Source organism: Crocodylus porosus, unplaced genomic scaffold (genome assembly GCF_001723895.1).
Source record: "Crocodylus porosus isolate Cpor-Errol unplaced genomic scaffold, CroPor_comp1, whole genome shotgun sequence".
Classification (NCBI taxonomy): Eukaryota; Metazoa; Chordata; order Crocodylia; family Crocodylidae; genus Crocodylus; species Crocodylus porosus.
Genome location: NW_017728918.1, coordinates 62,904,298 through 62,930,298, shown reverse-complemented (window position 1 = coordinate 62,930,298; position 26,001 = coordinate 62,904,298). Strand labels below are relative to the sequence as shown.

Sequence of the window (26,001 nt, the reverse complement as noted above, 5' to 3'; positions counted from 1 at the left end):
CTGGGGCAGACATAGTATTTGCTTACTCTTTTACTCTCTATCGGCAAGTCATAATTTGGGTTCTGTTCCCGCCCCACCCTTACCTGGCAAGCTAAATGACTTACAATGCCAAGAGTTTAACTAGTAACTAAACCATTTCTGCAGCCTGGAAAACATTTTGTTACACATAGTGCAGTTGGCAGATTGCTGTGTGGGTTTTTTTACCTTCTATCTAGTGTATCAGAGTTTGGACTTGGGAGCTAAAGAACTTAAGCATCTATTGTTCCAGTTAGTGGGCTAAAAATGATCTGATGTGGTTTCTCTGTAATGCAATGGTCTGTTTGGGCACAGGCATAGAGCATGACAACACCTGGTGGTGTGCTGTGTCTCTATGTTTTATGCAGTGTCGGTCTCCTCGTTGAGGCCCTCTGTGGAGTGGGGGAGTCTCCTGAGCAGCTTGCTTCATTTCATACTTTCAGGACAGGTTGGGGAGGGTGTCAGAGGGAGTGCCTTTACAACTACCTTTGAGTTTGTATAATACAGGGCCACTGGCCCAATTGAAATCTCCATTCCAGCAGCTTTGCGAAGTAGTTTGGAGTGGGGTGGGGATAATTTGTTTCCATAGTTTAAAGGTTTTATTGAAGTTGTGGCCTCTGCATATTACCAGTGTGGTATGCCTGTCATTGTTTCAATATTCCCATCAAAGTATAGTCTGATTGGTACTGAATGCTCTATTGGCAATTTCTATTGAAGAAAAGGCTACATACAGTGAAAAGAGAACTCCTCAGAGTGGTAATCCACTCTAGAAATAACCCGTATAAGATTGTGTATTGAGCCATGTTCTGAAGTCCCTAACCAAACTAAAATCAGAAGGATCCATATACCTTGATGTTGTCAGTTTTTAATAAGTTCTCCTAACAAATTGTCCCGTTTCTGCTATAAATAATCAGAATAACTAGTCCTCTGAAATGGATTAAAACATCTGGGAAAAGTGATTTGATCATTTATTTCTCATTTTACATTGATATAGTTCATTTTCATTTCATTCCATTAAAATCATTAGAATATTTATTCCCTTTATTACAGATAGCTTCTGCTTTATGGTGGTACTACGTCTCCAAAGGAATTGAATACTTGGACACAGTATTTTTCATCCTGCGGAAGAAATTTAACCAAATCAGTTTCCTTCACGTTTATCATCATTACACCATGTTCACCCTGTGGTGGATTGGAATCAAGTGGGTTGCAGGAGGACAATGTGAGTAAATCATTTTTTTTTCTCTCAAGAGAACACGGACCTGAGAATGCAGATCATCCCATTAGAAATTAATAAACAGACATTTATGAATGTAACCAAATTTCATAAGCAAACTGATGCAAACAGCTTTGGGAGGGTGCATACTTTAACGTGGGAAATGAGGGGGAGGAGAGAACAGAGCTGTAGTCTTTTGAATTGCAAAACACTTTTCACATGAGCATCCAAATGCAAGGTGAACTTCCACCTATAAATTCTGTCTTGAAAAAACAGTTGGGTGATAAATTTGCCTTACCTGACTTAAAATTCTACAGCTGTGGAGAAATTGTAGTTATGGGCTAGATTCTATGTGTAAACTTACTGAAGTTAATTGAGGTACTCTAGATTTTTACTAGAGCAGAATTTGGCACTGTATCCAAGTTTAGGGTTTGGTCTGTTTCATAACATAAGTACCAAAAGCTAAATTACTCATTTGAAGGTGAGCAATAAACCTGTGTCAGGTAACTTCATAGAAACTGTTCAGAATGGCACAAACCTATAATTCATTCAGAGGCTCTTCCTTTTCCTGCATTGTTTCTTTGAGGTTTTCTTCCCCTCCTCCCCTGATATCTCTTGTTTCTCTAAAATGATAAATTCTACAGAAGTGCAGGTTAAGTGAAAATGTCCCAGTCTCTTTTGTGAAGAGCAATGTAAACTTCACCCACTAAAAACAGCTTCTGGTAATAATCCTTTAACTAAACACCAGACTAAACTTAATCTATTATCAATATAGCCATATATTAAAATATATATATTTGTATACATCATATTACTATTTCACACAAAGCTATAAAATTTATTCAGATCTTTGGGTACAAGGTTGTAGGAGGCAACTAACCCAGTACATTTTCAGGGGGAATGGATTTTTTCCACAAAAATTACAGCTCACTGCACCCATTCACTGAGGTTTCTAGGAACTGAATAGGTGCAGTTTGTAGTCTCACCTGCTATTTCACTGGGCACCTCTGAATCACTTGTGTCTAGTTATGTTAGGGTTTGATTGTACGAGGTGCTGAGTGCCCTTGGCTGCCATAAGTCTGTAGATGGGCCTGTACAAAGCTTATCTTGGCTTTGCAAGGTCCAGCTTTGTTTATAGAATTCTTGGCCTCTGCAAAAGAAATGCATCTATCACCCTTCTGCAGCAACAGAGACTGGCAGGGATCAGGATTTTACCCCATATAGACAGGAATAAATCAGAGAGTCATATTAAAATGGGCTTGAGATGGACCTCAGGAGGATCCAGGCAGGATCACCCTGTCTAAGCCACCTGAGGCAAGTGTTTGTCTAGCTTGGTCTTAAACTACCAAAGATGGAGATTTTATGACCTTTCTAAGTAATCTATTTCAGTGCTTAACCACCTTCGCATTTTGAAAGTTCTTCATAATATCTGGGTTGCAGTTTTAAGTCCTTTACTACTTGTCCTTTCTCCTACAGAAAACAGTCTATCACGCAGCCTTCTCTTCTCCAAATTAAATAGCTTTACTTCTTCCCACGTTTTCTTGTAAAGTGATGGATCATAGATCTCTGATCATGTTTGTTGCTCTGTACTAGATTCTTTCCAATTCATCTGTATCTTTCTTGAAATGCCGCTCAAAACAAGACACCGTACTCCAAGTGGGGCCTCACCAGTTCTGAATACAGTCAAAATAACACTGTCCTTAATTTGTAGCAACACTCCTGTTAATACAACTCACTAAGCTATTGACCCTTGTTCAGTTTGCAATCCACTGTAAGCCCCAGGTCCTTTCTGTAGTACTGCACTATAACCAGTTGTTCCAAAGCCTGATTTGTGTGTTTGATTGTTCCATCTGAAGTACACTTTTCTGTATTGAGTTTCATTTGATAACTTCAGATAATTTTTCTAGTTTATCAAATAGCCCTGTCCTCTAGGGTTACTGCAACTGTACTCAGCTTGGCATTATTTTACATATTTGGGTCATAATTTTGGTCACTGTTATTAAAAACGTTGTCCTAAATGCAGAAAATTTTTAAATGTCAAAGTAGATTCCTGATATAGCACTGCTGCATTTCTAAAGCTAACTTTTCAAGCACTTGTTATTTAAGTGATTATTAAAATACAAAACTGAATGTTGATGGAAAATGTAGGGCCTAATTCTTCAGGGTCAGGTTCTACAAAGTCATGTGAATAACTGTTTCTCTAAATAGTTCAGCTGAAGAAGACATGAACAAAGTTATTCATGTTGGTACACAGTAGCAAGATTGGCCTCTTGCCCAAAGACTAAAAGGATATTACAAGTTATGCTGCAGTTTTGTTCTTATTTTATGTCCAGTATGGACAATATATATACAACATTATAAGAACAAGTGTGACCTATTTTATATTTAATGTGCAACTGAAGTAAATACGAACTTTTCTGTCTTTCTTGTTTTTAAAAATGTACTTTTTTTTCTGGACAGCTTTTTTTGGAGCTCACATAAATGCATTTATTCATGTTGTTATGTACATGTACTATGGATTAGCTGCCTGTGGCCCTAAAGTTCAGAAGTACCTCTGGTGGAAACGATACTTGACCATACTACAATTGGTAAGTAAAATCTTTCTCTAAACCTACCTCTGGTGAATATGTTTTTGTCTTTCAATTTTCTCTACTTGAAAAGGATGAAGTCTCCAGTTTGTCAGCAAGTGTCCTTTGGCTCTCATTCTAAGTGGTATGGCGCATGAAAAGTCTCCAGTGTGTACTCATCCATTTAATCTTCCCACACAAACTACTAAGGAAACCTTTTGTGATGATGACTGTGGGCTGGTTTGAGGTCTACCAGGCCTGTATCCTAATCAGTCACTCTGATTTTCACTTTTTTAATGTTTCACGATAAGCCTTGTTTTTTCTCAAACCTTTTAAAGTATGTAGCATCTTCTGGTTTAAACTTTTGAATACATGGGCAGAGCATTGGGCTATGCTTACTGATCATTTATTACTATTACATTGTGTGGTCATGCACAAATCCATTTCTTTTTTTCAATCATGGAACATCAGAAGCATATTTGTTTCATATTGGTTTCAAACCCTAAGCATAGATTAACGTACCTTTCAAGAGACTTTCCTGTGGATCTTATAGGCTTTGCATCCCTGCATGCAGCTGAATAACTAAATTAAGTTTAATTACAGTAACACCCTTTCTTATTTCCATGCAAATCTGTGTATGGGGAGTCTTGGTTCAAAAGTAAGGTGCATTCTTTTTACCTGAAGGGTACTTTTCCAAATTTAAATAATTCATAGTAGAACACACTTATTCTGAAAGAAATGCCCACACACAAGCTTATGCTAAAAGGACAAAAGAGGTAAATTAAAACTAATTTCAATACAGACTTGTGTGTAGTACCATCTTTTGTCAGGTCTTCTATGCAATTGTCTATGCATAATAAATAGAAATAGGAGAAAGCTGCTGGAGGTGAGGGGAGCTTTTGAAATAACTTCTTTGATTTATGAAAAGAATTACCTGTTGTTGCTGAACACTGTACCTTTAGTCAACAGCAGGGAGTGAAGGGAGATGGCAGCATCATAGGCAACAGGTTGCAGAAGGTGCGAGAAGTCAAGTGTTCCATGTTCATAGCAAGCATATGTATGAATAACTCTTAGCAAAGTGAAGGGATTTGCATAGCTGTGAAATAGCCAATCATCTGTGGGTCATTAAGTGTGCAGTTTCTGTAATCTCTACCAGAGATGGCTGTTTCTTGTTAGTACAATTGCTTGGGACTTTCATGTGAAACTTAACATGCTGGGAACGTAAATGTTTGTACTTTTTACTTTCTAAAACAAAATATATGCAAGAGTAAGGTTCCTGTGTAAAGAATTATTGTCTGTTGAGTTTCACAACCCACTCAGTTTTCTTTGGAAAATTTGAATATTCTACTATACTGTATTTTCAGTATAAACTGATATAGTCAAACCTAGTAAAACATAAAACTTCTTGATGTTATTTTTATCTTTCAGGTTCAGTTCCATGTGACTCTTGGCCATACAGCCTGGTCTATTTATATTGATTGTCCCTTTCCCAAATGGATGCACTGGGGTGTAATTTTCTATGCTGTCACCTTTATTCTCCTGTTTGGCAACTTCTACTATCGGACATATAAACAACCCAAAGAACCTGTAAAGAATGGCAAAATAGCAAATGGTGCTGTTGCAAATGGTGTAAGCAAATCAGAAAGCAGTCTAGTGGCGGAAAATGGAAAGAAGCAGAAAAAGGGAAAAGCAAAAGGAGAGTAACCAGATCCAGGCCTTAACCCTTGCTGGCAGTGATGAACCTCCAGTTTGATTTAAGGAAAATGTTTAAAAATAAACACTATCTATCTGTACCCGTTAACCCTTAGGTTACTGGAAAGCTAGAACACACATATATTTTCATTATTTATGAAGATTGTTTTAACAACAACACTACAAATTAAATTTCTATTGTAATTATGTAATTATCGAGCATATGATTTCTGTGTAAACTTTATAGATGGCTGGTGTTGGTGAGTGTAAGAAAGAATTGCAATAAATAACATGTTTTAGCAGTCGAGAAGTTGATCCTACCACTGATGTGACTGATTTGTAGCAGTCCACATTTCTAGGGGGGAAAAGGTTGCTTTGGAATACTTATATTTCTGCCAGAAATTTATTAAATTTCAAATTATGATTGTATATTACCTGATTAGGATATGCAGTTTTCTTGTCTTCACTAGAAATATCTCAAGACACAGTTATGTCTATGTGTTATTAGAACAGACTGTTGAATTTTCACATTTCCCTTGTTTTGATTTAATGTCTGTTACAGTTTTTCCTGTGTGGAAATATACCTACCTCTTCATGTGCTGAAAGCAACATTTAACATTAAATAACTTCAATTTCTGAAGTATGGAGTCCTCCAAGACAAATATGAGATGCAATTTGGAGAGAGCTGGGGTGGGGAGAGGACCACTTCTTTTAAAATCATCTCCTTTTTCAGTACAAATGTGACTTTGGGATGTGAATTTGGATGTGATTTAGTGGAGATGACCTTTTTAAATGTATTTATAAATACAATATTTATGACAGTTGATCTGATGAAAACTAAAGTACTTTTTGCCCGCCTGCTTAAAATCTGTGGTGCTAATTTATATGCTACTACAAATGATTAGGTGGTGTTATAATGAGGTTGAAATATACTATAACTGAAATCACGTTTGCAAACACCGTTTCTTATGTCAGATAGTACAGAACAGAAGTGTTTTCAGTGTAAGTTGTAGGTTCTAAAACTGTTTGCTCACCCACAAATTGGACATGCTACTTCATACCATAGTGACTGTAAGCAATTTACCAATTTAAGCATACACTGGATGTAGACAAGTATTGTGTTTGTCAGGCCAGTACAGGTAGGTTAGTTGTTGAAATTTCATTCCTTCAATATTCCTGACTCTTGTCACTTTAACATATAGGTTATTATTCCAATTATCGTTTAGTCAAAACTACCGTAATAAGACAAAATGGCTTTTTACAATTCCTTTCTGCTCAAAACACTTCATAACTGTTAACTGATTAAATTATGTTACCCTTCTATGAGGAAAATATTTTATTTGCATTTGTATTTTGTGGGCGCTACATTATAGACAATTTGTTACTTTTCATAACTCAAAATGAATATAAGGCAGTTCAGACTTGACCAGGTCTCATAACTTCCAGTTCCCTACTCTTAACTACAAGAGCTGTTTTCTAACTAAATTTGTTACAGTTGTGGTCAAAAACAAGTTCATCACACAGTGTATCTTACATCAGGAAAAATGTGATGTATAAAACGTGTGTAGAGAATGTAAAATATTCAGCATAATTACAATTTTTTCATCTTAGTTATCCTTCCTGCCTATTATAAATCAGAGGCAAAAAGAACCTACAACTCTAATTTCTTGTGGCGTTTTTTATCTTTTATCCTTTTACTCAAAACTGAATACAAATCCTAAGTAGTTCAGGAGAAAAAGCAATTCTAACTAAATCCATAATACTTGAAACGATTACTGGTTGAACTGGAAAATGGGTCTTCAGTAGGAAGCCTGTGTTATAGGTTACATGGCAGAAAACTAGTTTACCAGGGCAAAGTAACTCTATTGGACTGTAACTGGTCTGTTTCCATTAATTATCTTATCTGCTTAGTCTCGTGGGTTACCAGTCTAAGTCTCGATGCTTTCAGGTAAAAATAAAACTTATTACATTTGTAATAAGAGCTCACCGGACGACGCCGGAACTGCGACGCTTTCCAAGGCTTGGGCCCCTCTCTCGGGGCGAACCCATTCCAGGGCGCCCTGCCCTTCACAAAGAAAAGAGAACTCTCCCCGGGACTCCTACCGGCTTCTCCGGGATCAGTTGCGTTACCGCACTGGATGCCTCGCGGCGCCCGTCAATTATGCATTGATGTATGTGCAAGAAAAAAGAGTCAAGACCCTTTCTAAAAAAACTTGCATGTATTTTCTCTGTTTGTAGGGAACTAGCACTTTTTCTTGTATGACTTTTTTTCTTCCTTTATTTTTAAAAAAGATTAGATAAAATGAGCATAAATTTGACAGCTGCTGCTATAGGGCTTTTTTCCTTGATCCATTTCTTGTTTGACCATGTGATTTAGTCCTGCTTTGAGCTTAAATATAATGTCACTTTCATGGCACGCAGTTTGAGGGGTAGCATAGCATGGCTGCAAGTGGAATACTTCTTTTGTTATGACTGAGCAACCAGTGTCACGGAAGTTGACAGAGCTGACAATATACAGCTACTTCTCTTTCCCTAGATTTCAGTCGGGCACAAGGTAGGCACTCCAGATTCTCCCTGTGTTTCCTATTTTGCAGCTTGTGTGGTTACCAAGTCTGCACAGTTTGGGCCCAGAGGTAATAAGAATATGTAAAAGTCTATGTATATAGAGATGCAATCAAAACTTGAGTACCAAAAAACTTTTGCATGATAAAATATTCTTACTATATGTTTTTTTACACTTGTCTGTAAGATTGTGAGTCCCTGGCTCTTTGAAATCTTAGATTTTTTTTCCATTAAAGGTCTTGCGTCCCAAGAAATTTTGAAACCTTTGGGCTAATATTATATCAACTGTCACACTGGTTACTTCCCCACAACATCCTTGATGTCCCCTGAGACTTACCTATTTTTAACAGTCTCTTTGCTCAGTCAGGTTTTTTTTAGGCAGTTTAAGTAGGATTTTTATAGATTCCCATAATGTTTTCCCAGTTGATGAAGTAACTGGTAATTTTTAAATATGAAGTTTGAATGTCTCTAGCTCATAGAGATGAATCATAAAAACCAAAACTGCTTTCATTTGAATATGACTTCAGAATTAGGCTTTTCAAATATAGATGGTATTTGCTGGTCATTTTAGGCCTAGTAGACTGAGATCTTCACAATGACAGTTGGTCAAATGTAACAAATATTAAGACCTCAAACAGGTTAACTGGTGAATCTTTGTCACCTGAACCAACAAATCACTGTCATACATACTCTGTAAGCTAACCAATGACTATCCAACAGTAGAGGATTTTAAGAAAACTACATAGTGAGTCAACTCTGCAGAAGTCTCTGAAGCCCCTGAAATGAAAGTGACTTTTAAGAACACAGTAGTCAATGTTGAAATATTGGTCCTATATCAAATGACCCTCTCTCTATAATGGCCATATTGATAACTATCGATTTGCAGCAAAGTTGAATCTTTTCCATTAACTATTTCCACTTCAGAAAAGTATTGTTAATAATGTATATAGAGATGCAGAAATGCTGCAAAATCACTTGGGCTAACCCACACTTTGCTTCTTCCAAATACGTGTGTCTGTGTTCACCATGTGCTGGGGTTGCCAAGTGTGGTTACGTAGGATCAAGGCCATAATCTGTAAACGAGTGCTTTTAATATTACATGTTATAATTTGTTGTAAGGGAGGTTTACAGCTGGGTTTATGGATAATGCATTCATCTTCATCAATTGCAAACACAGACACTTAATCTTGAAGGGCTGAGAAGTGGCACGTCATCTTTGGGTAATTAGTAATCACCTTGCGCTGTACTGCCAGAGGAAGTAGTACTGAGATGCATTCTCTGCCAGTATACTCTATACATCAGCAGAAAACTTCAGTCCAAAAGGAATGGAGAAATATTTTATTTCTATGCTTCATTTGTAGACAGAAGAAAGGAGTGGTTTGGGAGCCTGCTTTTGCATAGGATGTTTTGCTTTTGTAAACTTTTAAAATAAATTTTATTTTTCATGCTGTCTGCGAGTTCATTGGTTATGATTTTCGTACAGGCAGGTTTTACTGTATCCTGTCTTGCTTTGTCAAACTTGTCAACTCTGTTTCACTCACTTTGAGGTGATGCTGTTTGTCTCACAGCACAGACATTCATAAGGCACATTTTGGAGGCACATTCTTCCAATTAGGTTTTGGGATATTTTTAAACTAAGTTCAGGTTTGAGTAGGTTCCTTTCAAGGACTGGGGCCCTTTTAAGGGGATGGAAAACTTAGTGCAGAATTTGGCTCTAATTTAAAATCTATATAGTCCACAGAAATGTTTGAATGGTGCCTGAGCCAGTGACAAATGTGATCCTAAATGTCAGCTTAGGTCAGTAGAATCTAGCACTGTTTGTTTCTCAGGCAGATTTGACCTGTGATGGCCTTCTAGCATATCATATAGTATTATGCCTTGGCTACATGGGCAAGAGAAAATGAAATGGGTAGGTATAATGAAATGTCCTCTGTATCTGAACTCTGTAACTACATATTACTGTTTATCTATTTCATGTCTTACTGTAAGCTGGAGAATATAACAATGAGAGAAACTTTGCACCCTCTTGAGGTCTTAGATATGTCTATCTTGGCAGGGTTAGAAAAATCAAAAAGAGAAGCCAGGTGATTCAGTAACCAAGTGATAATGCTTTGCATTTATACAGGACTTTCATCTGAGAATCTCAAAGTTCTTTATGAATTTTGGGCCAGTTCCCCCACTGCCTTCTTTACTAGTCATGTATATGAATGGTAAGTGGAAACCCAATATTTAATGTATTTGCCCTCCAAGTTTGCTTAGGTGTACATGATTGCTCATTGTGCAAGCTAGGGGAGATAAGACCTGTTAATGATCAAAATGGCAAAGTCCTTCTTTTTTTTTCTTTTTTTTTTTTTTAATTTTTACTGTTATTGAGGGTAATGGACAGATTCTGCTCTAATTTGCATTCTTTGCAATTCCTCTCAAATTTAAGGACTTGTATGGAAGCTCAGGGTAGCACTGGACCCTTAGTTGGTTAGAGAGAATAATGCTTACTAGTAGTGAGCACTTAATCCAGATAGCTCATGTTTTATTCACCATGCTATTTCCTTAACTGCCAGTAACTAAGAGGAGGTATATGGGACCAAGTGTTGTGGAATAAAATAATTTGATAGAATCTCTGGGTTCTTTGTTTTGCATGTATCATTTAATATGTCAACAATCTCTTCTGGCTGTCGCTTTTTTGTCATTATCTATTTATTAGTTCTAAGATCAGGGGAGTTAGCCCAAAGGATGAACCAGACCACAGAGCTTCCAAAACTAACTTTTAACTAATTGCTATAACTTCTTTATGAACTTGTGCCTTTGAGTATCGTTATTCTGATTTACATTTCTTTAAGTGGCCTACCGGCTACAAATATAATTATGTATTGATAGCTAATGTGACAGATTAGGTAAATTACAGAATTTACATGATAGATTGTGGTTGTTCAACATTCAGTCTTTTAATATCAATTGCCCATGAACTCTTAGCATACATTGTCCTAATGGACAGGTTCAAGGCTGTGATCTCAGTGACTGATGGACTGAGCATTGCTGGAGACGTAACAAAAAACAACCAATTTCTATGTGGTTTTGATGTGATGGAAGCATGTAAATTGGCCTCATACAGAGGTGCTATTGTCTCTCAGATCAATGTGGTAGATCATACCCTGTTCCGTAAAGCAAGAAAATTGATTTTTAATGGACTGAAAGGCAAGTGCAGTATGTTCTTGATCCTTAGGTGGAGGGCAAGTGGCCAGCTGATTCCATGATAGACTCATACATCGTACAAGAATTAGATTTATTTATTTTTTAAGAGAGAAAAAAGATGACTTGGGGCAAAAGCTGGCAAATTCAGAGTTAGGGTTTGATCCTTTTTTTAATTTTCACTATGCAGAAGTTTGGTAACAATCATGTAATTCTTATTGATATTTATTTATTATATATACTGTAACAGTGTATTATAAATGTACTTGATGCTTTGCAGAGCACATAGAAAGCTTTTTTTGCCTGAGATTTCAATCTGTGAGTTGTAATACCTCACCGCAAGTGCTTTAGTTAAGGACAGAATATTAGACGCACACACCTATAAATGCTTATAAAAATAACAGTAAACATTTGCTCTGAATTCTCTGACTTTTGGTCTTCAGATTTTTTCAAAATATTTTAAAGGTGGAAATTACAATGTAAGTGCCAAGTACTATTCCACAGACTTTCTTTATATCTGCTTTGTAATTGGTATTTTTTTCTGGTCAGATGCCTGTTACAGTTTAATCTCTAAGAGGACTATGTTATGTTACAATGGAATCTCAGAGAGCAGTGATTTTTAATTTTTTTTATTTGTCAACACCTAAAAAAATTCTAATGCAGGTGCAGACCCCTTTGAATTGTAAGTGTAGGTATTCACATATTTTTGGTTGATCGTGGTCATCTTTCATGGATCCTTAAACATAGTCTACGAACCCCGCAGGGGTCAATGGATCACAGGTTGGAAACCAGTATCATAGGAGCATGAGAAGAGTGATGCAGTAAAACAGACTCTTCAAGAACATTCCTATGGAATCAAGTTGAGGCCTTGACATTTCAGCTCTTTGTCTAAAGTTAAAACAACAGGGGCCAACCTCAACACAAAGCAGACATGATCTGGCCGCAGCTGACCATTGGGAATTTGCCTAGTAAATGCAAATTTATAGACCTGTCAGATCTAGTTCTCCCCAACTTACCCTAGACATAAGAAATAGCAAAAGTTGTGGGGATGGGGAAGGAATATAACAGAGCTCAGTTACAGCTAGCATATGTTAGAGCAGCCCTTACCCTATCTTGGCCCCTAGGAGTATATTTCTCAGTCTATATTTGGAAGTTTGGGGTGTTCAGCTTGGCCTGCAAAGTTTTGTCTCCATCCATGTTTTCCTTAGTAATCATGGAGATTTGGAAGTTATTTTCCATTTCAATTTATCTTCTAGTTTTCAGTAGTTGAATATAAACAAAGTATGCCTGGGGTTTCCCAAACAAAAAAAAGTTACTTACCTATTTTTTTTTTTTTAAAAGAGAGGCTTAATTTTTAATGGCCACTTGTCTTTTCTCCCTTTCTCCTTGGCCTTTTCCTCCTCCTTTCTTTATGTATGTCTGTCTTTTCCCTTCTACGCCAACTAAAGTTATTTTTAAAAAATCTACAAGAAGGTTGCTGTGTGTATTCAGGAAATAAGTTCACTACAATTTTCAAGACAATCAAATTGACTTGTTTGGCATTTTGAAATGCCTACTAGAAAGCTATACAGTTTTAGTGGATTAAGCAGAAAAAAATACTTTGCACTTAGTGCTCTCAATTCAAAGATGTCAAAAACGCTTTACTAAAATGGGTATTCTTGAGGTAACAAGCTTTTCAGTCTACTAAAATAGTTTAAATTTTGTTGAGTGTTGCCTACTTGCAATAGAAATCATTTACTGGGCAACAGCAGCAAACTATGGTTTTGTACTCCATTATCAACATGTGTGTGATACATGACAAGAATTTAGGGCTATGAAGATTTGGTGTTTTCTACACAAAAAATATGGAGATTTTGTAATGAGATATTCTGCTCTGTGATCTATCAAAAGTTTAATAAAGAAAAAAATTTAAGAGTGCTGATTTTTTTGGTCATTTCAATTGCAGAAGGTATAGTGTAAATATGTACCTTTTATAAACTGAGTAAGATCTATAAAGAAAGCACAAGTTTTTATGAACTTGAGTTCTTGTCATCAGATTCTGTGAAAGAACAAGATAGAGCTGAATATGAAGTGAGTGATGAGAACACAATAGGTGGGAAAGCAGGAGGGAGGAGAAGCAGGGAGGGAAAGTGCTGTGAGAGGCATAAAAGCAAAAAGCCCATAGGAACAAAGGAGTCACAAAAAATAATCTAGGTAATGAGATAAGAATCCATAGTCCCTGTTTAAACTATACTTACAGTTTGTGGATGATTTCTTGTTAAGTAGTTTCCCATTCAAATTTCTTTTTTATTTTTTCATCCATCTCATGGGGCTATCCAGGGTACTGAAATTTGATGGCTGAGGCATAGTGATAATGTTAACTGATGTTTCCCTGCTGCCAAACTTCTGGGCCAGTGGGGGCCCATGAGCCAGATAACATAGCTGTGCATGCCAGATTATGGTACCGTACAGCTGGAACTGGTAAGCAGACAGTGCAGAGCTAATTCCGGGTTGTGTAGGATCCAGCCCACAGACCAACTCTGTGCTATTCATCCAGCTAAATATGCCACTGATCTATATAATAACTAGCAAATTGCCTGTCATGACTGATGGGCAGACAGGGAGGGGGTGGGGAGCAGGGACACAGCGTCATGCTGCTGCTCCACCTCTGTCCCCATGCACCCCACCCATGTTTGGCCCCATGCATCCCCCTCTACCCCCTGTTGCTCCACCCCATGCCACTACTGGTTCCCAGGAATGGCAGGGAGGGGACCTTGCACGTGGTGGCAGCCACTGACACCCAGTGGCAAGCAACATCCCCCCCCTTCCCTCTCCCTTCCTTCCCTCACCCTCTCCTCCCTTCCTGCCACCTCCCCCTCTCTGCCAGCTGTTGTTGGGGTTGGGTGGTGGCAGTGCCAGTTGGGGGGGGGGCAGCAGGAGCAGGGGGGTGCTGCCACCAGTAACCTCCCTTTCCACTCCCTTCCTCCCCTTTTTCCCCACCACCTCCCCCTCCCTGCCAGCTGTTGGGTGGTGCACTGGCTCCCCCACTCTGTCCATAACACTCCAGGTCCTCGCAGCTGGGCCCTCGTAGCTGGCGCACACCCTCTCAGTGGCACATGTGCAGTTGGCCCAGAGCATTATGGACAGACAGACAGACTAAGGCTTTTATTAGAATGCTCAATTTTATACATCTAAAAACATTGTTTTGCTCACACACAGTGATCCAAAGCCCACTGAAATCTGGAAGAAGCATTTCTTTAATAAAAACTGTACTCACATTTTAAGACCCCACTAATATTAAGTGAACAGGAATGGGAGGATTTTTGGTTTTAAAATTATGAAAGTCTTTCCATATTTGTATTGCCTCATGAAAGAGACAGTTCTGTTTATTTTTAACAGGAATATAAGTAGAGTGTATTTCTGACCCACCAGCAATATGCACCTTTGCTTAAAATTTTAGGACCAAGTTTTGCAAACAGACTTCTGAAAAACAGGATTGAGCCTACAATAGCGTGGTCTAAATAATTTGTTGTAAATCTTAAGAAGCTTGTTGCCTGACAGCCCAGAAGATTATAATAATGAAACATTACATGAAGCATTAAATGTATGAAATCTGGCATTTAAGTTTAACATTTTTATAATCGACTGAACTCTGAGGCATGCATGGCTTTGTCATATTACAAGAGCTAGACTTCCTTAGCACCAGAATCCTAGATCCTTAATCATATTCAGTAGGATCCTACTTTAAGGTGTCCTCCCAAAATCAGTCAAGCTGCTTGTGGACAAAGATGATGTTCAGCCTAAGTAAATGTATTAATCTGTTTGTTAATATCTGCAGATTATAATAGAATGCTTCCATTATTTAATAAAAGAAGAGGATTACTAGATAAAGGATATACTAAAGTTGCTTGCTTTACTAGGTTTTAAAATTTGATATTGAAAATACTCCATATGCTTTAACCTGGATTAAATTATATGGCTATTAATTTATTCCTGTGGCATTAATACTATTTAAGTCCCTGTTGACTTTAAAGGGCATAAATTGAATCAAAATAGTGTTCACACCATTTTCTGTCCTAATCTGTGCTTCCAGCTAAATTTGATAGATTATGGGTGCATCTACACATCACACTACGATGACATAGCAACATACTATATCACCGTACAGTGCGCTATGGAAATATAGCAATCATGCAGATCCACACATGATGACCAGCTTTGTTGCTGTAGTGGTGCACTCTCCCAGTATAGTGCGCCACTACAGCCATTTGTAGATGCACCCTAAGTGAACTGCTGGGGACTTGCGAGAGCTACCTTAATATAAACTTGATCTGCTATATACACCAGGGTTGCCAAGTACAAAAATACACTAGGCCTGTATGAATCGGAAAATATTCGATTCGGAGGACAGTGATTCAGAAATTTGGATCACTGTCCCAAACCAATGTGGCCGAATCAGCTTCAGAAGATTTGGCACCGATTCAGAAAGATTCGATGATTCGGATCAGATGGGGAGAGGCAGGCACAGCTGGCTGGCTACAGGTTCTCCCATGACTCCTCTGGCTGTGCCTGCCTCTCCTTGTGGCAGAGTTCCCCGCCTCTGCATAATGCAGAGCAGTGGGGGGAAGTGGGGATCGCCCTCCCCACCTGGCATCCATGCAGCAGCTTCCCCATGGCACGGGTGCAGCATGACACGGCAGGGTGCCGTGCACTGCTTGGGGGAGCTGGGCCTGAGCAGTGCTGGACTCTGGCTAACACATGAAGCTGCCCCAGCTCTGAGACTGTGCACTGCACCTGCATCATGGGCCAGCTGTCAAGCCGGTGCCAGGCCAGGCGGGGAGGATGATCCTTGCTGCCCTGCATTGCATGGGGGGGGCTCTGCCACTAGCACCCAAAGGCCCCAATCACCGTTCCTGCAGCCAGTGAGTGTGGGGCTTTTTTAAAGCTATGCACTCACAGGCTGCAGCAGTGGTAATTGGCACCTCTGGTCACTCATAGTAGAGACCCTCCTTGTGCAGTGCAGAGTAGTGAGGATCACCTCCCATTCTCCCCCACTTGGCACCCACATGGCAGCTGTCACATTGTGTGGTTGCAGTGTGACTTGGTAAGGCACCATGTGCTGTCTGGGGCTGAGTGGTGCTGGGCTCCAAACTCCCAGGCAGAACGTAGCACCCTGCTAAGCCGTGCTGTACCTCTTGTGAGGCATTTGCCATGCAGGTGCCAGGCGGGGGAGGAGGGGGCAATTCCCAGTACCCTGTGCTGCATGGGGGGGGGCTCTGCCATGAGCCCTTGGAGACCTCAATGGCCAACTGCCAGATCTTGTGAGTGCAGGGTTTTTTCATTTTTGCTTTTTTGTGCCAGGAACCTGGGCTGGGCAGAGGATGGGGCCAGGCAGGGCAGCCATAGGGGCTTCTCTCATGGCTGTTCCAGCTGTGGCTGCCTCTGTCATGGTGCGGGGAGCTGTAGGAGCTCTGTCCTGCTGCTGCTTGCCCACCTGGCATCGGGCGGGGGGGGCACAATGCAGGAGTGGCTCGCTCCGGGCAGCAGCAGGATATAGCCCCCGCTCCAAGCACTACCATGCACACATTAGCACTCAGAGTGGGACCTTTGCCCTGCCACTGCTTGCCAGCTGGCACGGATGCAGCCATGGCAATGCTGGAAGTGGGAGCTATGTCCTGCTGCCACTTACCCCCCTCCTCCTGGAGTGAGCTACACCCACATCCCACCCCATCTGGGCAAGCAACTGCAGGGTATAGCCCCTGCTCCCAGCATTGCCATGCCTGCACCCCATGCCCCACCATCCCCTTCCTTGAGTAACATTCCCCCCACCCTGGCTCAGCAGCTTGTCCCAGTCCCAACCCCAACCCCAATCCCTCCTTCCCTGCCCCCTCCCCCAACCACAACAGACCTGCAACCTGGAGGCAGATGTGTTGGCTGCCTGCTTAATCTATAGTTGAGTCTCAGAAGCGGCCGAAGTTTTTCCAAATCAATTTGGATGCTTCAAATTGATTCAGAGCTTTTAATTAGTCTCCTGATTCAATTCAGTTTCAGAGATTCAGACCCTGAATCAGACTGAATCTCCTCCAAATCAAATCAGCTACCAAGGCTTTGCACTAAAATACTCACCCGCTCACACACACGTTTAAATTAAAACTGCAAGAACTGATAAATGCAATGGAGTCCTGCAAATATTCATCCCAGCTCTGGTGCGAGATGTGTGGGTGTAAGCCCACTGCACCCTTGTAAGCCTAGGGACCCCGGCAGTGGCCCCAGGACCCCCAATGAGCCCCAGCCTGCCTGCAGGTAAGCAGCAACCCATGGAGGGAGGGACCTAGTCAACTGGGAGTGGACTAAGTGGGCCGAGGAGGGTCACGCCCCCCTGGCTCCTACTTTGCCCAGCCCCCCCGGCAGCCACACAAACAGGCCATGCAAACAGGCATACTCCTAGGCCCAGCATATGAGTTAATACAGTTCATGCAGGATGGAAAGTGGGAGGGCCTGAGGCCCTGCCTGTGAGCCCCCCAGGGTAGATAGTCCCAGGTACAGTCAGCCTACCGGCATCAAGATGTGAATGGGCACATGCTGCACCCTGAGGGTCCCCTTGGGGCCTGTGGCCCCCAACTTTGGCACCTCAGAGATCGCCACACAGACAGAGCCCATGGTCCCAAGCTCCATGCAGATGGAGCCTCTGGCTCTTGGCTGCAGAGGCTGCCTGTTGCTTTTTCAGGCTCTGGGGCCCAAGAGCATGGCCACCTCCCCTTGTGGGGTCTGCTCCTTACTGGGGTCTCTGGCGTGCCAGCTGGAGGAGCTCCAGGCTGCAGTCTGGAGATTGCGTGCCATCAGGGGCTGCGAGCAGGAGATGGACTACAGTCTCCCTCCAGGACAAGGGACAACTCGGGAACTTCTCTTACTGTCCAGCCCAGGGCTTGGGTCAAGGTGGCAAAGGGTCCCAAGGCCCACTGCACCAAGGCCCCTGCCCTGCTGGAGCTCAGCAATAGATATGAACCTTTTGCAGCCTGCTGACTTGCCAGCTCAGGCAGGCAACACAGACAATACTGTAGCTACCACCCCCGCTCTCCCCAAGACCAAACACAAAGTGTTTGTTGTGGGAGATTCCATCCTGAGGGGGAATGAGGGGGTAATCTGCTGCCGTGACCCCTTAGCCCTGGAAGTGTGCTGCTTCCTGGGAGCCAGAATGCAAGACATTGCGGAGAAGATCCCTAAACTCCTCCAGCCCACTGACCACTACCCTATGCTCCTCCTTCATGTGGGCACCAGTGACACAGCTCGGAGTGCTCTCAGCCAGGTCATGAGGTGCTAAAGGGATTTGGGTGCAGGGCTTAAGGGTCTGTGGGGTGCAGGTGGTGTTTTCTTTGATCTTCCCAGTCTTGGGTTATGGGCTGAGGAGAGAGAGGAGGATCCAGGTAGTCAATCAAAGACTGCGGTGGTGGTATCATTGGGAAGGCTTTGGCTTCCATGACCATAGTCCATTCTTTGGAGAGAGAGGCAGCGAGCTGCTGGGAAGGGATGGCTTCCACCTCTTTCCACTGGGGAGGAGGCTCTTGTCAGTCAGACTGGCTGACCTGCTCCACCGGGCTTTAAACTATGCCTGCCGGGGGATGGGGGGACTACTGCTGTTGCTGGCCCACTGAGCAACCCTTGCAAAGCCATCAGGCCAAGGCACTTAAGGAATCCCACCCCAGCCCCAGCCCTGGAACAAAGTGTAGGCAAGGCAAGGGCCCTCCAAGGGGACACTTGCAAGCCTATACACAAATGCCAGGAGCTTTGGGAATAAACAGGAGGAATTTGTTCTCCTGCTAAATGCAAATCACTATGATGTCACTGGGATAATGGACCTAGTGGGACTCCACCCATGACTGGGCCACAGGTATAGATGGCCATACTCTGTAGAGGAGGCATCGAGTGGACAAAAGGGGCGGGGGCATAACTCTGTATGTCAAGAAAAGCTATGCGTCCCTGCAAGTCGACACTGGCACCCATGGTGGATGACTTGAGACCCTCTGGGTTAAAATCTGTGGGGAACACAGCACAGGGAATACTATGGTGGGAGTCTACTACAGACCCCCTACCCAGAGTCAAGACCTTGACCAGGAGTTCACCAGGGAATTGGCTGAAGCTGCACGCTCCCGGTGTATGGTTGTCATGGGAGACTTTAACTACCCAGACATCTTGTGGGAAGAGTGCTCAGCCAAATTTGAGCAGTCGCAAAGCTTGCTCTTGAGCATGGATGACCTCTATCTGAAGCAGGAAGTCTATGGGCCGACAAGGTAAAGCGCTGCTTGACCTCATACTGGCAACCAGGGATGACCTAATCAGTGACCAAATGATTGAAAGGAAGCTGGGTAACAGTGACCATCAGCTGATCACCTTCACAATCTGCCATAAAGCTGGCAAGTCAATCAGTAATACAGAAGTCGTCAACTTCAGGAAAGCTGACTTTGACAAGCTAAGGAGGCTTGTCAGACAGGCCCTAAAGGGCCACAACCCAAAGGAGAGGGGCGTTCAGGACAAGTGGTTGCTCCTCCAGGGAGCACTTCTGTACACACAAGCAAAGTCCATCCCATCTCAGAGGAGAAGCAGCAAAAGGGCACAGCAGCCCTCTTGGCTCTCCTGGGAACTGGTGGATCTCCTGCATATTAAAAGGAAGACCTACAAAAGGATAGAGGACTGGAACCACCACTAAGGAGGAATACTCTGCTCTGGTCTAGACCTGCAGAGAGCAAACCAGGAAAGCCAAGGCCATGATGGAACTCCAGCTAGCTACAAATATCAAGGACAATAAAAAGTCCTTTTTTAGATATGTGCGGAGCCAGAGGAAAAGCAAGGACAACATTGGACCCCTGCTAAACCAGATGGGACAACTGGTGACTGCTGATGCCCGGGAAAAAGTGAACTTGCTAAATGGGTACTTTGCATCAGTTTTTCACCAATCCCGTGGGACACCCCTGCCCACTGGGTCAGGGAGGCCCGGACAAGGGAGATTCCATGCCCTCCATTGAAGCTGACCTCGTGAAGGAACACCTCGACAGGCTGAATACCTTCAAGTCAGCTGGCCCTGATGGATTACACCCAAGGGTACTCAAGGAGCTGGTGAGCATCATAGCTCAGTCCCTGGCACAGAGCTTTGAGACCTCTTGGTGCTTTGATGAAGTGCCCGATGATTGGAAGAGGGCAATGTTGTGCCTATCTTCAAGAAAGGGAGGAAAGTAGATCTGGCAAACTATAGGCCCAGCAGCCTGACCTCAATCCTGGGGAAGGTCTTGGAAAAGATTATCAAAGAAGCTATCCTTAACAGACTAGCTGGAGGCAATATACTGAGGGATACCCAGCATGGGTTTGTTGCAGTTAGGTCTTGCTTGACCAATCTCATTTCCTTTTATGACCAGGTGACCTATCACCTGGACGAGGGGGAAGAGATTGACATTGTATATCTTGACTTTAAAAAAGCCTTTGATCTGGTATCCAATGACCACCTCTTGGCTAAACTGGTTAACTGCGGCCTTGACCTCACCACAATCCGCTGGCTGGGGAATTGGCTCTGTGGTAGGACCCAGAGGGTGGTGGTTGGCGGGAGCTTGGTCTTGGTGCTTGGTCACCAGTGGGGTCCCTCAAGGCTCTGTCCTAGGGCCTATATTATTTAACATCTTCATCAATAATGTGGACATTGGTGTCAGAAGCGGACTGGCCAAGTTTGCCGATCACCGCAAACTCTGGGGTAAAGCATCCACACCTGAGGACAGGAGGGTGATCCAGGCAGATCTTGACCAGTTCATGAAATGGGTGGATGAGAACCTGATGGTATTCAACACCGAAAAATGCAAGGTTCTCCACCTTCAGAGGAAAAACCAGCATCATGCTTATAGGTTTGGCAGTGCTACGCTGGCTAGCACTACAAATGAAAGGGACTTGGGGGTCATCATTGACCACAAAATGAACATGAACCTTCAGTGTGATGCTGCGGCTAGCAAAGCAAGCAAAACGCTGGCTTGCATCTGTAGATGCTGTGGCGGGCCAGTAGGGGGAGCTCCTGTGTTGAGCCTCCCACCTCACTACGGCTGTCCACCTTCCGGACTCCGTGTGTCTCTCCAGGGGCGCCTAAGCCCTGGCAGACCCCCTTCCTAGCCCCACTGCAGAGTCCGGGGGTAACATAAGCTGCCACCACCCCGAGAGGGGACCGTCTTAAGCTCCATGTCCTCAGGGAAACACAGGCTTAATAGTCCAATGGGTATTCAACCCAGTACTAGCACTTGCGTCACTTCCCCAAGTCGGGGACCAAAAATAGTCTCCCTTAGTCCGCAGACCCAAGGGGCCTCCTAGGCATAATTAAACCCACCCCTCAATAAGTCTCCTACCCCAATCACAAAGGAAAACGTTATTGATTACAGAGGTAGGGTGAGACTAGCGTACAAGACAGAGCAATATCATAGCAATCCCAAAGAGTGAAACAGTCTGGCTGAGGTAGCCTTTTGATCAAGCATCTGAGTTACTGCCAGCTATATATCTAATCAGATCTCAAGTAGCTTACTCACAGGTATCATCCAGAGACTGTTGAAGATTCCCTCTGGAGGCAGGCCATTCCTAGCTCATGAGTTATGGGAGAGAGAGCCAGTTTCAGATGGTAAAGCTCCTCTCTGAGTCTGCTGCATGGCTGCTGCCCCCTCTTCCTGGGCAGTCTTAACTTATAAAGCCCCTGTGACCTCATTCACCTGGTCCAATGAAAGCCAGCACCTGTTGGCTGTTGGCCAACCAATTTGAAATACATTACTAGTTGCCGGGCAGACTCTAGCCCACCAGGTAGATGCCCCTCACCCAGGTAGGTGATACCCATCACATAGGCAGAGGGAGCAGGTTTCCCCCCTCCCTCAGGAATGTATCCATCTCAGGTTACCTAAAGAGATAGGGTAAAGGTGTGTCTCCTCTGCTGGGCCCATCATAATCAAATTGTCACAGAACAGAGATTTTGGGGAGAAACAAAGGTGGCTTCCTGCCACAGGTGCTTCTCAAGCAAATCCCAGGATGTCATTCTCCCATTGTACTCGGCCTTGGTGAGGCCACAGCTGGAGTACTGCTTCCAGATTTGGACTCCACAATTCAAAAAGGATGTGGAGAAGCTTGAGAGAGTCCAGAGGAGAGCCATGCTCATGATCAGAGGTCAGGAAAACTGACCTTATGATGAGAGGCTGAGAGCCATGGGACTCTTCAGCCTGGAAAAGCACTGGCTCAGGGGTGATCTGATGGCCACCTATAAGTTTCTCAGGGGTGCTCATCAGGATCTGGGGGAACATCTATTCACCAAGGGATGACAAGAACAAATGGTCACAAACTCTGCCGCGACCGATTCAGGCTGGACATAAGGAAGAACTTCTTCACTGTCCAAGCCCCCAAGGTTTGGAATAGACTGCTGCCAGAAGTGGTTCAAGCACCCACTTTGAACACCTTCAAGACACATTTGGATGCTTATCTTGCTGGGATCCTATGATCCTTGCTGACTTCCTGCCCCTGGGGCAGGGGGCTGGACTCAATGATCCTCTGGGGTCCCTTCCAGCCCAAATGTCTATGAAATCTATGAGTAATATATCACTTGTTATAGTTTGGATCACTGCATTTGCGGTTCTGCCCTGTGTATTACAACAGGCTTGATGTGAAGTGTTTGAACTATGATTAATACTGCCATTAGCTCACATGCATTTGATGCTAGGATTAAATCACAGAACCAGTGGCTCATGAATTAAAAATGACTTGCTACTGTACTTCTGGTGCTGGAATTTAGAGTAATACTACAATAGGGAAACATGGCAGTATATGCATAGGTATTTTAGGAAAAGACAAACTTACAGAAAATGAATTGTTGAACATGCCTGTAGCAGTTGTCTACTAAATATTTAATATAGAAAAAGATAGAAAATAAGGTAATGGTGTACTATATTTACTCAAATAGAAGACAACTCTGATTACAAGGCAACCCCCCAATAATTAGATTATATAGGGAGAAGTTATATATATGTTATAATTTTCCAATTCAAATGCCTTAAATTTGTCCCTTTCACAATGCTACAGCAGAGAAAATAAATCTGAGAAGTAAATTAGCCCTTTGCTCTCTGCTTGCAGCCCCTTCCCCCTCTCCTTATTGTAAGACCCTGAGCACATGGAAGTGAGGAGGAAATTTGAAAACAATAAACTTCAAATTAAACATGGCTGTAGCGATTTCCATTTAGTATCCATGTACTTAATTCATTCAGAATTGATGCATGTTTTTTAACTGAGGCAAGGTTTGGCATAGGTATTCCATAAACACTTTTAAGGAGTACTGTGGCACATATTTATATGTAGTGCAAACCACATGTATTAGTTCCAAACCACATACTACATTGGGCTGGGCCCCACTGGAGTCAACAGTGTTTCAAGCCCTGGTGACCCTACATCTCCACACTGCTCAGTGTGGCTGCATCTAAACAAGCACGGCCATGTGGCATGTGGCACCACAAACACATCTGTAGTGCCACAAACAGCACACTGAGATGTTCTCCATGCTGCAAGGGAGCACTACACATGCATGCGCTACTAGACCTTTTTATTAGCATGGTTTTTTTACCCCTGGATATCCAGGGGTCCAAAAACCCAAAGAAAAAGAAAAGCAGAGTAGCACATGCACAGGCAGCATGTGCTGCTCAAAAGTGGCGCCAGGCCCTCCGGAGCCATGATCCAGCTGCCAGCTACATGGAGATGTAGCAGAATTGCCACTGCTGCAGCCTCAGGAAGCCCCCAGGACAGGTAAGTTTGCTGGGGTCAGCCCAGCACTGGCTGCAGCGTCCCTTACCCCACCCAGGGTAACTTGACACATGCCAAAGCATGCATGGCAAGGGCATTCCCTGGGAACAAGTAGCGGCAGTGCAAGGTGCGCCACCGCTCCTTGTCCCTGGGGAACCAAATGCCTATGGTCATCTAGATGCAGCCTGTGTGTATATAATCCAGATCCCCTTCCTCTTCCCTCCCTCCCCCACCTCTTCCACAAAAGATCCATGTGCTAATTTAGGACCTACTCATGACTGTAACTGAATGCTGTAGTCATGAGTCCTGGGATACTCCAAAATTTATATGCAGGTGAGGAACAAGGCAACCTGATCTAGTTTCACCTCATGGAGGGCAGGGCCATGCTAATTTATATGCTCCAGTCTGAGAGAGGATATCAGAGGGATTCTGGGTGAAGTGTATGCAATGTCATGACTTGCCAGGAATTGGCAGTGAAGGGGACTGCTCTTAATGGGTACTACCATATGTCTTATTCAGATGGGCTACACAAACCTATTCTTGTGGTAAGATCCCATTCGCATGTTTGTCCAGTGTAGACCATGCATTTTACAGCCATGCTCAGTGTTGGCTGTATTTAATCAACTTCATAATTGGTTTTGCATTGCTGAGCACATGCTGCTTTTGGCAGCAGTTGAACAATAGACTATTTAATAGGATTTCTTTGTATACAATAATAAGACAAGAGGCTTTTTTCCCCATGCCAATTTGTATTCAGGTAAATATGGTATGTCTTATAAGTAGAGACGGACCCAATTAAAATAACACCTGAAGTTTTGGGGTAGCCCATAAGTAAAGTTCAGTCATAGAAACCTCTTTCTGCAGTGGCCAAACTATAACCTTGAGTCAAAATAGCATGGAATTTTGGGAAAGGTTTAAACCGATCTGTATTGTCAGCTTTCAGGAAAGAATGTGCTTTGATTGATCGTTGGTAGTTGTGTAATAAAGAAGTACTGACAAATAACCCATAATATGCTAATGTGGTGAGACTCAGAACATAAAGCTAGATATGAATGAATTTACATTGCATTTTTTATCTCCTCGCTTTTGGGGGTTTTCCAGTTTGTAAATCATCCTGACAGTGAAAATATTGCTTTGTTCTAGCTTGACAAATCTGAACTCTGTTCCCAGCTTAAATGGGTAGTAAAGTAATTTTGGCTGAGTGTCATGAATTTTTGTTCTTAATATATACAGTAGATGCTCCATGCCATATGAGAGCAGCTTTCACTGACTACATATTCATTAAAAGAATGTAATGTAAGGTATGCAAAGACATTGTCTACAAAAATGTTATTTGGTAAGCAGGGAGGCAAGGATTTTTGTAAGTGATGATATTTCATAGGATCAACAGTATAGATGGGGAGGATACAGACAGGCTTTTGGGTATGAAGTACCCTTCTTCAGGTGTCTGAGAAAATGCAGATGCAGAATGTGCTATATAGAAGATAGAACAAAGGCCTGTACTAGCTCATGTAAATAGAAGCAGGATATGAGAGACATTTCCAGGGACTGAAATTCATTAGAAAGAATAACTTGGTAAGTGGAAGAGCCAGGCCATTAAAGAGTCATTATCACCTGTGGGGAACAGAGAGATTAGCATGGATTATGTTATGGATGTGTAGTCAATGTCTGTGTTAAACTCTGGTTTTTAGCATCCAGGAAACTAATAGATTACTGCTCCTAGGCCCATCTTTTGAAGGTGTTCTGTAAAAGTGCCTTAAGCCTGAAGATTGTGAGGTCAGAAAGGGGAGTGTTTTTTCTGAAAGAAACATTCACCTGTTTTTGTTCTAGTGTCTCTAATCTTCAGCTTTTTTACATCTGGTAAACACTGTATGCATATTTACTTTTTTCAATAATTCATTACTTAAATTGTAATAGTCAGAAGCCAATGGCTGCTAAATCCAGACAGGGATATAAAGAAATCCTTTATAATGATATTAAAATAGCAAAGGCTGT

At 42.4% G+C, this 26,001-nt stretch overlaps 1 protein-coding gene across 1 annotated transcript in view; it reads left to right on the top strand.

Annotated features, from left to right (window-relative positions):
- ELOVL4 (ELOVL fatty acid elongase 4) overlaps positions 1-7,445 on the top strand; it is a 47,140-nt gene extending 39,695 nt beyond the window's left edge. The window contains exons 4-6 of the mRNA XM_019537669.1: positions 1,066-1,237; positions 3,692-3,819; positions 5,227-7,445. Of these exons, the coding sequence (XP_019393214.1) occupies positions 1,066-1,237; positions 3,692-3,819; positions 5,227-5,502 (576 nt within the window). The 3' untranslated portion in view covers positions 5,503-7,445. The remainder of the gene's footprint in view (positions 1-1,065; positions 1,238-3,691; positions 3,820-5,226) is intronic.
- Positions 7,446-26,001: the final 18,556 nt, after the last annotated feature.